Source organism: Crinia signifera, chromosome 6 (assembly GCF_055691185.1).
Source record: "Crinia signifera chromosome 6, ASM5569118v1, whole genome shotgun sequence".
NCBI classification, from domain to species: Eukaryota; Metazoa; Chordata; class Amphibia; order Anura; family Myobatrachidae; genus Crinia; species Crinia signifera.
In genome coordinates, this window is record NC_139222.1 from 272,504,506 (window position 1) to 272,520,959 (window position 16,454).

At 45.5% G+C, this 16,454-nt stretch overlaps 1 protein-coding gene across 9 annotated transcripts in view; it reads right to left on the reverse strand.

Annotated features, from left to right (window-relative positions):
• Nucleotides 1-16,454, reverse strand: part of LCOR (ligand dependent nuclear receptor corepressor) — a 68,563-nt gene that overhangs the window by 39,616 nt on the left and 12,493 nt on the right. For 7 of the 9 annotated variants that reach the window (XM_083149618.1, XM_083149616.1, XM_083149622.1 and 4 more), the window contains exons 2-3: nucleotides 10,155-10,195; nucleotides 1,397-1,462 (exon numbers count right to left, since the gene is read on the reverse strand). In XM_083149618.1, coding sequence (XP_083005744.1) covers nucleotides 1,397-1,462; nucleotides 10,155-10,195 — 107 coding nt within the window. The remainder of the gene's footprint in view (nucleotides 1-1,396; nucleotides 1,463-10,154; nucleotides 10,196-16,454) is intronic. The other 2 variants (XM_083149619.1, XM_083149621.1) reach the window with 1 other exon arrangement.

A 16,454-nucleotide genomic window follows, 5' to 3' on the forward strand; every position in this document is an offset into this window, starting at 1 on the left:
CCGCGAGGGGCGGCGGTACGCGTCCTCCGACCTTTTCATACCCCCACTATCCACGTCGGCGTGGAGTTGAGAATAGAATAGTGTGGCGAGCGCAGCGAGCCACCGAGCCCGAAGCGTGGCGAGCGCAGCGAGCCCTGCGAGGGGACGCAGATACCTTCACAGGTAAACGCATCCCTTCGCGGGCTTCACAGGTATCCGCTGCGCTCGCCACGCTTCGGGCTCGGTGGCTCGCTACGCTCGCCACACTATTCTATTCTCAACTCCACGCCGACGTGGATAGTGGGGGTATGAAAAGGTCGAAGGACGCGGGCTCGCTGCGCTCGCCACGCTTCGGGTTCACGTTGATTGTGGGGTGGCGTTAACAATTGTGGGGGCCATTTCAGACTTCAGGGGGACTATTTGGGCTCTGTGGCCCATTTAACATTGTTTCCTATGGAAAAATCGCGGGCATTGAACACTAAAATCGCATCCATTGACACTATTAACATTGTTCCCTATGGGAAATCGCGGGCATCGCGTCGCACCCGTTTTTTTAGTGCATGCGATGGCCGCCGTGCTAGGTAAAGAGTACCGGAAGTTGTAATGCAATATGAACACATATTGATTGAGAGTTTGTGGGAGGCTAGGAGTGTGTGTGACCCTTTTTTACACGGTGTCCCCATCCGGCATTATGCTGGGTGCGTAACGTCACTGGAGGCGGGACCTGAGCCAGCGCTGGGAGATGACAGCATCTCCCAGCGGGTGTGGTATGATGCTCAGACATTTGAGATTCCAATGGTCATTAGTCCGACATCGGAATCCCGGCTGCCGGTACCCCAATGGGGAGCGAGCGCTATGAAGCCCCTTGCAGGCTGGGTGGATCGTGGGAGAATACTCCCTGTCAGTCGGATCCGGACTATCGGTCATTGAACAGACGGCATTCCGATGTCGGACTAATGACTGTCGGAATCTCGCCTGTCGAAGTGCCGGCTTCTCCATTGCAGTGAACAGGTACTGACCAGTGTTCAGCTGGGGAACATTTGCCGGGTTGAATAAAGATTTGTATAAACACATGAACTTAAACAGGGGAAGAACAGATGTACTTAAACTGGGGAAGAACATATGTACTTAAAATGTAAAGATCCTACACAGCAATAACAAAATTGAGAAGAAACAGAATAGTGCAATGTCCATGAGAGAGAGTCAGTCGCAAAAGTGTAGAGATAACGGGCAGTTATCGGGTATCCAGTATGGGGGTACACTACAGCATGCATAATACAGATACAAATGAAAAGGGCACGTATATAACCAGTTACCCGACAAACAAAAATAGGGCAGAGCAACGCACACAAAGGGCAGTCATAAAAAAAAAAAAAAACTTCATTCTAAATGGAATATAATCAACAAGATTGAATACCTTTAAATAAGCTGAGGTCTTTAAGTAATCCTGGTCCAAACAGCCCTTCTAAAATACTCTCAAAACCTAAAATAAAGAGATACAACATTCAATACGTAAACTACAGCAAATGATTCATGTGTAACCATAGGAATGTGCTATTGTGACACTAACCCATATAGAATATGTAAAAGTACCCCCCGGAAACTCATCCTGGAGATGCAATGAATAAGCCCCAGAAGTTATATTAATACTACATCAGAATTATACAGGATATTAAAAAAAAAAAAAAAAGTACACACATTTCATATGCAAGCATTATGTATAGGTTTTCATTGTCTCTCTTTAAATTATTATACAATAATTGCAATATATTTGTAATGTATTTCCTACTTCAGAGCTCACTAGATACTATGGGGAAAATGTACTAAGGGAGTTCCATTTCACAAGGGATGTTTCTATCGGCAACCAATCAGATCCTGTTTACGATCTTCTACAGGGTGCGTAATAAATAAGTCGATTCTGATTGGTTGCCCACAGCAACACTACATGTGAAATAGAACTCCCATCTTAGTAAAATTTCCCCCATATATTGTGGTCTTTTTAAGTAATTGTTTTACCTATAAAAATTTTAATTTTAAAAAGTTGAAGTTGCTCACAAATTTCATAACCAGCAATATAGTTTAATTACAAAAAAATAAGGTCACACACACACACAAAATAGGCGCTATATAAGAAACTGTAAATAAATTTATGGGGCCTGCAAAAAAAAAAAAAAAACCCCAGCAAGTTTGGAGGGGAAACTAAACTACAAGGGTGGAGAGTCACACTGCCGAACAGAGCTGCACATGAAGGCAGCAGCACTCCCTGCTTACTGTACTTTGCTCTACGGAAATAGCTTTATCGACAATGAACAGCCATTCAAATGCTGCTGACAAGACCGGAGGCCCAGAGAAAATGTATGGATTACAGCCGCAGTCTTTCCCATCTACATGTAAAGCAGCTCTAACAAGAGTTTACAGCCGTACAGGCAATTTCAGGGATATTTTTAAGCAATCTGACTCGATTGCATAGAGATTACGCACACATCGCCCCGCATGTATATCGGCCAGCGACGGCCGTGCATTATATTCGCCTGACTAGATCTTTGCTGCATGCAGTATCTATCTAGTCATATCGCCAGTGTCGCACAAATCGCTCAGCAAGGAGTGCTCATCGCCCCGTGTGTACAGGCCTTTAGTATGACTTTGTTATTTGAATATAAAGCACATTCCTGGTAAGAGCAACACATGGTCAGAGACCACGCTGTACGCACGTTTAAAAAAAATAAAAAAATAAAGATGTAAGAAATAGCTTTGACAGTTGTAGGGCTATCAAAAGTAAGAACCCCCGGAGTGAGGTCTAACGCTCATTATGAAATGATGTATGGGCAATAGGTCACCTGTTTGAAGCTGTCAGTGAGGCCTAATTTATTGGGGTATATATTTTTGGCTAGTGTTTATATAAAACAAGCTAATTGATGTCCTTTGATTAGCTGGTCATGTGACCTCAGCTGTAGCCTTTTCTAATCAGACCTGGTATATATCTTCACTTATAAGGCAGTCCTCTGCCTGGGCAGTCCTCTAAGTTCCTTGCAAGACGCTCATCGTCTGCTGATCCGCTCTGCCAGTCCCTCCATTGGTTGCCTGTATATTACCGTATTCAATATAAAAAACTTCTCCTTTCATATAAAGCTATTAACCATACTGCACCAGCTTATATCTCTTTACTTATCACAAAATATCTCCCATCTCGACCACTACGCTCTACACAAGATCTGCGTCTCTTCTGCACGGATCACCAGCTCCCATTCACTATTACAGGACTTTCATCGGGCTGCTCCCACCCTATGGAATGCCCTTCCATGCACATTAAGACTCTCCACTAGCCTCCAAACTTTCAAGCGTTCCCTGAAAACTCACCTCTTCAGGCAAGCCTATCATATTTAAGTTCTACACGCATAACCCTCTGAGGCACTTATGTATTATATAGCTTCCCTTCTGGAACTGTAACTTGGTGGGACTGCTATGCTATTACTGGTGCCTGTCCTTGTGTTTCCCCCCTATATCCCTATAGATTGTAAGCTTGCAGCAGGGCCCTCCTACCTCCAAGTCTATCTGTTGTTACCAGTTTGTCTTATCACTGTCTACTATTGTAATGCGCGACAGAATCTGCTGTGCTATATAAGACACTGTAACGGAATCTGCTGTGCTATATAAGACACTGTAACGGAATCTGCTGCGCTATATAAGACACTAATGGAATCTGCTGCGTTATATAAGACACTGTAACGGAATCTGCTGCGCTATATAAGACACTGTAACGGAATCTGCTGCGCTATATAAGACACTAACGGAATCTGCTGCGTTATATAAGACACTGTAACGGAATCTGCTGCGCTATATAAGACACTGTAACGGAATCTGCTGCTCTATATAAGACGCTGTAACGGAATCTGCTGCGCTATATAAGACACTGTAACGGAATCTGCTGCGCTATATAAGACACTGTAACGGAATCTGCTGCGCTATATAAGACACTGTAACGGAATCTGCTGCGCTATATAAGACACTAACAGAATCTGCTGCGCTGTATAAGACACTGTAACGGAATCTGCTGCTCTATATAAGACGCTGTAACGGAATCTGCTGCGCTATATAAGACACTGTAACGGAATCTGCTGCGCTATATAAGACACTGTAACGGAATCTGCTGCGCTATATAAGACACTGTAACGGAATCTGCTGCGCTATATAAGAAACTAACAGAATCTGCTGCGCTATATAAGACACTGTAACGGAATCTGCTGCGCTATATAAGACACTAACGGAATCTGCTGCGCTATATAAGACACTGTAACGGAATCTGCTGCGCTATATAAGACGCTGTAACGGAATCTGCTGTGCTATATAAGAAACTTTAACGGAATCTGCTGCGCTATATAAGACGCTGTAACGGAATCTGCTGCGCTATATAAGACACTGTAACGGAATCTGCTGCGCTATATAAGACACTGTAACGGAATTTGCTGCGCTATATAAGACACTGTAACAGAATCTGCTGCGCTATATAAGACGCTGTAACGGAATCTGCTGCGCTATATAAGACGCTGTAACGGAATCTGCTGCGCTATATAAGACGCTGTAACGGAATCTGCTGCGCTATATAAGACGCTGTAACGGAATCTGCTGCGCTATATAAGACACTGTAACGGAATCTGCTGCGCTATATAAGACACTGTAACGGAATCTGCTGCGCTATATAAGACACTGTAACGGAATCTGCTGCGCTATATAAGACACTGTAACAGAATCTGCTGCGCTGTATAAGACACTGTAACGGAATCTGCTGCTCTATATAAGACGCTGTAACGGAATCTGCTGCGTTATATAAGACACTGTAACGGAATCTGCTGCGCTATATAAGACACTGTAACGGAATCTGCTGCGCTATACAAGACACTGTAACGGAATCTGCTGCGCTATATAAGACACTAACGGAATCTGCTGCGCTATATAAGACACTGTAACGGAATCTGCTGCGCTATATAAGACGCTGTAACGGAATCTGCTGTGCTATATAAGAAACTTTAACGGAATCTGCTGCGCTATATAAGACGCTGTAACGGAATCTGCTGCGCTATATAAGACACTGTAACGGAATCTGCTGCGCTATATAAGACACTGTAACGGAATCTGCTGCGCTATATAAGACACTGTAACGGAATCTGCTGCGCTATATAAGACGCTGTAACGGAATCTGCTGCGCTATATAAGACACTAACGGAATCTGCTGCGCTATACAAGACGCTGTAACGGAATCTGCTGCGCTATATAAGACACTGTAACGGAATCTGCTGCGCTATATAAGAAACTGTAAATAAATAATAAATAAATGTGTTGTGCTATTCATTTATTGAAAATACTATTTAAAAGTCAAAATGATGGCCTCCGCAATGTAATTTCACTTTAATCTGTGAAGCTTTATATCCCAAACTCTCCACCCTACCCCACCCCCTGTCCCTATCATCGCCTGCATCCAATCTGTCTTCACAGCTCCCTCTCCATATCCAGCACGTTTGAAACAGATCAGTGTCCCTGCCAAAATTTGCTTTCACTTTCTGTTAGGACATCTTTCCGCACATAAAGGAGTAATTTGGTCCGTTGAGTGGTCACTGATCATAGAGGTGAGTATTTAGATAGAGAGATATCTATCTCTCTATCTAAGTATACAAATCACTTGACTAGTGCTTCAATTGAAAAGAGAACACTTTATGGTAGAACGGGTCATCAGGCCCTACCAATCACCAGACCTCACCTAATGCAACTTCAGGTTATGTCATATTTTTCTTTTTCTTTTAAAGCACTAGGAATATTGGAAGGACGTTGTTCCTGGTCACATCTGTAGGCAGTACCGCACATCATGTGCTGGCTATCCCATCTGACAGGTTTTGAAATAAAGAATCTTTAAATGGAAACCATTTTTGATCACCACAAAGGACACACAGATCAATTGTAATATTATTGCAACCATATGTATAAAAACCTGGTGGCCAAATTTATTTTTAATTATTTTGTTAGCGTAGATGGCTAGAACAACCCCTGAATTACCAGTTGTCCAAATGTATCTTTATTAAAAGCCTCAGAACTCACTCAAGGAGTGCATTAAGTAAGAATACTGTACTGCATAGTATAGAAAACACAAAACATTGTCACATGTCCACACAGCATTCCCATGCAGCACAAAGCAAGAACACCTCATACTTACAGTATTACCATCCCAATTGCAAAACCTTATACACATCTCTAGTCTCCTCCAGCATACTAACAAATATCCCAGTGTAAACATTGCAAAGTGTATGCATCCACCAGACTACACATGGATTTCTTTATGAGGGCGATTCATTTGTTTTTCGCGCGAGTGCCTCAATAACCATCACTTTAGATGGGATGATATTCAATGGAATGTGCTGGAGGGTGCAAGTATCTGGGTGCCCATAATGCGCCCAAATGGACCAAGTTTAGAAGCGTAATGGATGTAATCCATTGCATGTGCTGCCAAAAGCCAGACTTAAAGCACATTTCTGTATACCATCTCAGGAGGGTGTGAGCAGAAATAATGGGCATACACAGCACTTGTGGGCACATGACGCCCAATAAAAAGGATTATTTCCCCCTATAAAACAAGCCTATAGGTGCAATATAATGGTTCTACGTGGCTGCATTGAATAGAGGACACATGATGGTGAGATCCAGGGGCTGGCTGGCAACTTTTAGCCTAGGGGGCAAGTCCAGAGCACTGGCCCATAATCAGCCAAGTCACCGTCGGAAGGAATGCTTTTGCGCGCCGTAGGCGCGCCGAAAAATTAGGGGCGTGGCCTATCATAAGGGGCGTTGCCTGTACCATGATTGTATTGTGTACCTGCAGATTGCACATTTTAGCGAACCTTGTAATACCCATTACACATAAAGCCACATGCCGTAATGCCAATTACACATTATGCTGAACACCATGATGCCAGTTACACATTACGCCCAACACTGCGATGCTAATTACTCAATACACCGCACACTGTGATGCTAATTACACATTATGCTGCACACCTTGATGCCCATTACACCCCATACTGTGATGGCAATTACCCAATGCTCCCCACACCGTAATGTCCATTACGCCCCATACCATGATGCTCATTACACCGCACAATGTGATGTCCACAGTGCCAGATATGCCCCCACAGTGCAAGATATTCCGCCACAGTACCAAATACACATATGCCCCCACAGTGCCAGACACAAATGCCGCCACAGTGCCAGATATTCTGCCACAGTGCCAAATACGCATATTCCTCCACAGTGCCAGATATGCCCCCAGAGTGCCAGAGACACATATGCCCCCACAGTGCCAGAGACACATATGCCCCCACAGTGCCAGAGACACATATTCCCCCACAGTGCCAAAGACACATATGCCCGCACAGTGCCAGATATGCCCCCACAGTGCCAGAGACACATATGCCCCCACAGTGCCAGAGACACATATGCCCCCACAGTGCCAGAGACACATATGCCCCCTCAGTGCCAGAGACACATATTCCCCCACAGTGCCAAAGACACATATGCCCCCACAGTGCCCGATATGCCCCCACAGTGCCAGAGACACATATGCCCCCACAGTGCCAGAGACACATATGCCCCCACAGTGCCAAATACACATATGCCCCCACAGTGCCAGACACATATGCCCCCACAGTGCCAGATACACATATGTCCCCACAGTGCCAGATACACATATGTCCCCACAGTGCCAGATACACATATGCCCCCACAGTGCCAGATATGCCCCCACAGTGCCAAATACACATATGCCCCACAGTGCCAGATACACATATGCCCCCACAGTGCCAAATACACATATGCCCCCACAGTGCCAGATACACATATGCCCCCACAGTGCCAAATACACATATGCCCCACTGTGCCAGATACACATATGCCCCCACAGTGCCAAATACATATATGCCCCCACAGTGCCAGATATGCCCCCCACAGTGCCAGATACACATATGCCCCCACACAGTGCCAGATATGCCCCCACACAGTGCCAGATATGCCCCCACACAGTGCCAGATATGCCCCCACACAGTGCCAGATATGCCCCCACAGTGACAGAAACACATATGCTGGGGTGAGGGAGGGGGGGGGGGGGGGAGAGCGCTTACCCACTCGCTAGCTGCGGGCCGTGCTGCGGCTGGATCAGCTTCTCCAGCCCTCCTGCGCTGGCCGCGGCTTCCAGAACACGGCCGCGGCTACAGGAAAATGGCCGCCGGCCTCCTGCACTGAGAACATGTCCTCAGTGCAGGGGGCCGGCGGCCATTTTCCTGTAGCCGCGGCCGTGTTCTGTAAGCCGCGGCCAGTGCAGGAGGGCTGGAGAAGCTGATCCAGCCGCAGCACGGCCCGCAGCCAGTGGGTGGGTAAGCGGCCCGGGGGGCATATGGCACTCTGCCCCCCGGCCCAGCCCGCCCCTGGTGAGATCCCATTGCTGCTTCAGTCAGGTGTAAAACGCAGCACAGACATTACAGCTCGCAGCCTGCTATGGTGGCTGAAATGTGCAGAAGATCAGCTGCTTAGGCACCCAAAAAGCAGTTTGTGCCGCGTCATGAATTTAGACTGTTTTAGGGGGTATTCAATCCCCGCCGCTATTTCCGACGGGGGAAATAGTGGTGGCGTCTATTCAATGCTGTCTTGTCCAATTGAAGAGGCAGATCGACAGAACGGGCCCGACTTTGAAAGCTGTCGGGCCCATTTTGACGATTATGGCTGTAAATTGTCCCAAACACGGGTGAATCTTGACAATCCATGGCCGTTTACGCGGACACGCCCCCTTTTCGCTGATCGCTAAGCTGGACATTGAATACCACCTGGCAATATACTGTCGGGCAAAACAAAAACGGGCCGGGGTCACGGCTGTCGGGACAGAGCGACAGTCGTGACCCGGGACTGAATACCCACTTAACCTGCTCTTTGCGCAAATACAAAATAAAATTACCCCCTACAAGTCTGTTAGGTAACATCTTTACTGCAGCTGTGTACAAGCATAATGTATGCCAGACAAAACACTCAAATCATTTACCTCATTTATATGTGACCGTCTCATATATTACTATTATATAGTAGTTTAACATGCTGTTTATATAAGAAGTGTCAGGTGGACTTCCGACGGATCGGGACGAGAAATCGTCCCAAAGCGGACACCTTTGATGTCCCCTCAGGTCCGATGCACATGCAGGTCCGACCTCCCTCCCAACGGCAAAGGACAGGGGTTGCATGCGATACATCACATGTAAAAGGACGGCAAGTGGGCCGCAGAGAATCGGCCCACCATACACTGCTGTGATACATCACAGTAGTGTATGGCCACCTTTACATTGTAACATCTGCAGTAATTCTGGTCTGTTTCATATAATTTCAATACCTGGTTTGGATTTCTTATAATTCCTTTGTGACTTTAAGGGGGGAATTCAATGTTTGTTTTTTTTTGTAACCACAGTTCTTGTCTAAAGTAACGTGTTTGTGTGGGGGGGGTGGGTGTGTGGGGGGGGGTGGGTGTGTGGGGGGGGGGGGGGTCTTTTGGGCACCGTGCAGAGTGGTTCAATTGTTGCAGCATTTGGGTTAGAATTTTGCATAGGTTTAGCCACTTTACGCAACTTATGGTGCATCTGGGCGTGACAATCGCACTAAGGGCCCAATTCTGGCTGACCTACTAAGCAGCATAAACTTGCTTCTCAGCGAGCCAACTAACACCGCCCACCAGGCGAGCGAATGCCCTCCCCCCGTGCATTGCGAATGGATGTTTTGCATAAAAATCCCTTTGCAAAGGAGCATACGGGGGGCCAAATTTTTTGATGGTTGTGCCACCCGGTGCGAACCCCTCAGAGACTGTGCAAGTTGCCCAAGGCGTCTGCACAACAGAACTCCACATGCGCATATGTAAATATGCGCAAACATCAGTCCCCAATGCAAATACGTCGAGGACTGATCAGAATCACCCGCTTAGTGCACCTGCTGCACAATTGTAGCCTCAAAAAAAAAAATTTTCAATCCCCAACATACCAAAAATGTTTACACCAAAATACCAGTGGTACGATCGTTCTGTGCAATATCTGCATTATGATTTCATGTACATCACCAGCGGAACTTTCAGAATTTTTTTATTAAATCCAAGAAGGAATTCTACTTACTTAGGGTTATCAAAGCAAATGTCTTTTTATGCAGGATACCACTATAAATAAATAAAAAAAAATACAAATTAAAATAAAAGGACAACTTTTTGTTTTAAAGTAGATTACAGGACAGAAAAAAAAGACAGCTTGTTTGAATGGACTTTGCAGCAGCTACCAAGTATTATTGGACTGTGAATGGATCCAGCTTGGTTTAAGTCTATATTATGGAGATGTGGGACCTACCCGTCTATCGATGAATGATTTCATTATTTTTGCACGTTTTATTTAAATACAGACTTGAGACTGGCTTTATGGCAAGATTGTGAATAGACCTAGTATAGCCTTTATAGCCATAAGCAGAATGCGGAATGCTGCTGGGCATACTGTGCGATACAATGAGGTCAATCCTATTGTTTGCGTTGGGTGCCGTTCCAACGTGTTCAAACACCGGCAGTGGCACCTGATTTAACCCGATCTTGCACCCTTTGCAGGGCCGAATTCGCTTAAAAGTGCTCGCAACCCTATGAAGCAGCGGGTGCTTTTAGGCGAATTCCATACCCTGTAATGCGCACCTGATGCCGCTATGATTCGCAATCGCGAATCATCCGTGACTAATAGGATCGACCCCCATCTTTGACATAAGCATCCATCAGATAGAATAGTGGACATACCATGAGGTATGTATTAGAGTATGGCCACACAATCAGGTGTATTCAATGCCGTGGCGAGGGGACTTTGTATGACTAGTATGGCTTATTTTTGGGTGAGTAAAAGCCGCCCTCGCCTTCCAACCCCAATGTTTGCCCAGAATCCTCGCCGTCCATCCTCTTAAACGGCAAGGTGTGGCGCAAATGCAGTGAGTCCGCTACATTTTGTGGTGAGCCCCGCTGTTTTAATGGGCACACTCGCCATTTCCACACCGCTGAAAAGAACCAGCAAGGTGGAAACGGCGAGTGAAGGGGAGACAGTTGAAAACTCTGACAGCGACCCATCGGCACTGCTCGCTGTTTTAGAAGGCAAAATGCAATTTTTTAAGGGCAAAATGCATCCTGTCCCTCTAGCAGCCCCCTGGTAAAACATCCTGCTGCCTGTCCTCGCCAGAAACACAGGGAAGGCCAGTGCCGCCGTAGATGCCCGGCGCTTTCCCGGCAGTGACTTTGCCGGGGCCAGGCCCGCCCCTTTTGGAGATGCCGGCGGGTCCGGCCAGCCTCCTTTCGTGGCGTCGGCGGCCAGGCCCACCCCTTCCGCGATGTTGGCAACCCAGGCCTACAACAGTGACTTCGGCCCGGTCCGCCCCCTTTATGCTGCCCCCGTGCAGCACCGCCCTGCCCAGTTCCTAGAAGGAACAGAAGAATACCGCCTAATATCTGGTTTTGACTCCTAGGGAGAATAACCAGGAGAAACAACATGGGGATGTTTTGCGGAGGCAGTGCATAAACTACCAGACGGGTCCCAACAATTATCAAATCTTTCAGTCATGCTGGAAAATTCTGCATATCAGACAGACTGATAATTATTGAATGGTTGCGGGAATACACTGTTCAATTATCGTCCTCATTAAAGGATTATTGGCTGATCGGGCCTCTAATTGGACAATGTATGCCCAGCATAAGGCTACAAACACTTCTTTTAAGCTTGGCTTAATTACAATGAGCACAATAATCAAGTTGCGGTGTTAAACATGAATCTGATGAAACTAGAGCGTTATCCTGTTCAATGCAAAGGGTACATGTGAAACCCTTAACCAAATCTCATTGCCTTCGCAATACACTCCTACGGAGATTAAAGTTTAACTGTACTGATGCATGAAACAAAAAGCTGGAAAAGAAATATGCGCTGCGCAAATTAAAAGCACAATAGAGAGAAACAAAATGATTAATTTAAGTGCCATGAAATGTCTTGTATGTTTACACATGCATAACTTGCCTTACAAGTATAAACATAGAATGTTAACGCCAGTGTAGAGATCGTCTACCAATTCTTTCAATAAAATAGAATGTTTTGAAAATGACCGGGATCTAGGCTTAAACATAATGTTGGTACACCCAGAGGTTACACTGCAGATGCCAGTTAACAGCCTTGCTTTTGTAATATTTTAAAAACCAGGTGTGGGCAACCTTTGCAGGTGTGCCGTAGGGTGGCAAGTACTCAGAGGAGACCTTTTTTTGAAGACTAGACACTAAGATATTCAATTTTGGATTCCGACAGTCGGAATCCTGGCCCATTTTCGCTCTGCTCGAAAGGCGGAATTCAATGTTCTGCCTGCAGAGTGTCGAAAATAAAATACAACTGTGGCCAACAGACCAAGCAAAGACAGGGCCTCTTGTGAGTGAACCCTGCCACCAAATATTTACATAGGTTGTAATGGTGTTAGCACAAAGAAAAGAAAACGCTGCCAACATCTGATCTAAACAGGAGGCTCATTCACATCTGTGATCTTTTTCCGCACTGCAAAGAACTTAGAACAAATCACATTCTGCCCTCACTATAGTAGCGGCAACAAAACAAACTGCGGTATTGAATTTTTACCGCACCTGCCGGCAGTATTCAATTGTTTCTGTCAGGAGGCGCGCTAACATTTCAGCTTAATACCCCTGGGGATGGTGAGCTGAATGAAATGCGCAAAAAGTCACCCATTTGAGGAAGCGGGATTTTCGCGTGATATAGCGACTGAACCTGGAAATTAGCATAAAAATGTATAAATATATATTACTTGAATATCGCCCCGTGATCTCCCATCACTGTAGATGGGAGACCGGGTATGATATAACAATTGAATACAAAATACTGAAAATGGTTCAGCGCAAACTGAATAATGTTGACCCCAGAGTAACCCACCAGGGGCACACGTGTGAAGAAGAAATCCTCCAAAAACCCATTCACATTTTTAAACAGATTTAAACCTTAAACCAACACAAATGATTTGCCCCTAACATTACAGTGCAGCTACTTCAGAAATACGTTCTCTGGAGCAGAAGAACAAGCTTCTTTACATTTCTGTACTAGATACATTTTCTTAGAAAAGAACAAGTGAAAATAACTGTACAGCCAGCCATGTAATCCAGACACATAGCATACATTACATGGGTGCACAGCTTTTATGAATTTTGCATGCCTAGGATTATTTTGTGAACAATGCAAACACATGTACAATGCAATATTTAAGTGCTCATGGTGATAAAAACTTAAATGCCTTAAAATTTAAATCCCACCGATCCTGTTCAGTAGCAATAGTACATGTCAGCCACACCCAGCCCGCTGCGATATACGGTATATATTTTACTAGTATATATATTTTTTACTAGTTAAAAGCCTGCCAAAATGACAGAATCTGCAATGAATTTTCACTTTGAGCTGTGACCAGTGGTGGATTCAGGGGGGAGGCGGGCCACACACTAACAGCGCTGAATGCTCGCGGTGTCTGCTCTCCCTGCGGCTGAGTTTGCCCTGATGACATCAGCAGCCAGCTACCAGGATGGAGCAATCCATGGCTTTCGGCAAATCCCGGGTACCGAGCTGTTTCCATTATAGCCTACCCGAGAAAGGTCACCTATATGGACCATTCCACGATACTTAATCAAAAAGCCCCATATGTGACACTAAGGGCAGTATTCAATGAGAAAAGTTCTCCGTGTTTTGTGGAGAATTTGTGCTTTTTTCGCCTTGGACGGGGCATTTTGCTCTCCAAAAGCGAGCAACCCTATTCAATGTGAAATGTTCTCCGTCTTTCTAAGTGATTTTCGCCGTCTATCTCCGTGTAGAAATTCTCCATCTTTTGATGGAGAGCTGGAATGTAAACTTTTAATCTAAAAGGGTTTTGTATTTAATTTTGGTGTCAAAAAATCAGGAATTTTTTTCTGTGAAGGGGCATGTGATTTTTATTCATGTGCTTATAGCACATGAATATATATTTAATTTAAAAAAAAATATTTTTTTTAATTTTTTTTTTCTTTTTTTTTACACAGTGCAGCCAGCAGGGGGCCGGAGCGCTCGAGCCGCTCATTAGATATTCATATATTCACTGCACCCGTATGCACGTTCGGGTGCAGTGAATACTGGGTCCCCCGCTGGCTATAGGGGGGGGCAGCCTGTGCTGCCTGGGTCCCAGGGGGGCCCCCTACCCTCACATATGTTCTGTGGCATCCAGGGAGACTTTAATCTCCCTGGATGCCACGTCCCACGGCTCCCTGTCAGCTCCCTGCCGCGGACGCTCGTCCGCTGCAGGGGTTAAGACTCGCCGCGAGTGGCGGCGAGTCTTAAAAACGTTGAATAGTGGGAGCAGGAGTGGCAGCGAGCCCTCCGGAACACGGAGAGTGCATGGAGAGCAAAATAAAACGCTCTCCATGCACGGAGAACTCCGTCATTGAATACTGCCCTAAGAAAAATAAACTGTAGCCGTGGATTGTTTTTCAAAGAGATGGACAAGTTAACTTATCCCGCTCTCATAAGTATCCATAATTTAAAAAATGCAAAGAGTTTAACTGAATTATAAAGTCGGCGGACTTTAGTTTGTCCTGTATGTGACAACTGCATTTTGTGATACAGGTGGAGTCTCACTTATCTGTATATTCCAAACACCTAAATATTCAGAAAACCGTGGGTTTTCAGAATATTCCTGCTGATCGGAGGAGGAGAACTGAACCTAGGGATGCAAGTAAGCGCCACATTATTTTAATAATTTTTGATGAACATCTCTAATACCCCTTTCACACTGCACTTTTAAAACGGTATATTGCCGTTTTTTTTCCATTTTAAAACGTTTAAGGCTGCAGTGTGAAGGTGCCAGAGTTGATTTACCGGTTAAAGTTAACTGGTATTTCAACACGTTTAAAAAGCAGAGTCCTACACATTTCAAAGCCGTTTTTTAGGCAGTGTGAATGGCTCTATTTCTATGGCTTGAAACGTGTCCCTTGGGGGTTAAACAGGTTGAATGTGAATACTCCCATTGCCTCACCCGTTTGGTCGTATTCAGTGGAATTCGTATACTTAGATATAACTTTATGTCTGTGTTTCATGTATCTATGTCTATTGGACTTGAGTGATGTAGATTTATGTGATACTCGATTGTGTTGCCACTTTATGCTATACTTTATTTGAAAATCTAATAAAAAGTTGTTAAAAATAAATATATAAATAAAAAAAATAGGTTGAATGTGTGAATGGTATTAAATGCTTTTTAAAACGGTTTTCACCTGCAATGTGAAAGGTCTTAAGGTTCAGACCCGTTTTAAAGTCCCATTTAAGAATACAGGGTCAATACCCGCTTCTGCAATGTGAAAGCAGTATTAGAAACTATTGGCCTAATACCACTGGCCCTGTCGATTTTCTGAATATTTAGCTGTGTGCTGAGCAATCTAGCATCGCTCATCTACAGACATCACTACACCCATACACACAGGGAGATTTAAGCACTATTTCTAAGCAATCTGACTAGATTATACCCCTTTTACATCGCACCCAATTACCGGGTTCATGCCGGTTCGAGCTGGTAATTGGTACAATCTGAAAAGGGTTAACCTGTCAAGCAAACCGGTAGCAACACGGCAATACCAACAGTTAAAAAGAAGGGTTGCTTTGCAGTGAACGGGTTAATCTGGTTGAGCGACCCATTTCCCATTCACACTAAGGCCCTTATTCTGATTGAATCGGACGGCTGCGTGTTCGGTCGGACGGCCGATGTATTGCATTTGTGCATGTGCAGAGGCATTTCTGCACATTTGCGAACGCCTCGCAAGTCCAAACACGGCGTGAATTCCGTGCAGAAAAGGATTGTACGAACCCATCCGAGCAGGGGGTGGAGAGGGCCGTGAAGAGCTGTTTCGGCTCATTACCATATGCGTACGCCCCACGTTTCATGGGCATTCCCATGAAAACGCTGGGTGTACGTATGGTAATCCGGCCGTGACGCACGTGTGGGGGGCGGACAGCTGACATAGCCGGATGCCAGCTGGCCGTCCATATCCCTGCTGACACGGAGAAATGACAGAGTGGTCTGGAGCAGTTGGGGCTGCCTCACCGCTCGGTCCATCATTCGATTGTCAGCGACCATCGGAGAATGGGGGAGGTGTTCACATGAAACATCCACTCATGTGAACTCATCCATATATAGCGCACTCTCTCAAACAGGACTGGCAGTGCTTGGAGCAGCGCCACCTCTAAACTCTGCCTCTTCCCCCGCCCCCGATAAAGCTCCGTCGATCTGCCCCGCCCCTGCATGACATCAGCATAACGGCAATATTGCCGGTTCCCTGTAGGGATCTGAACAGTGCAAAATGCAGGGTCGCACCAGGCCTGAACTATTTCGAAATTAAGCACGAA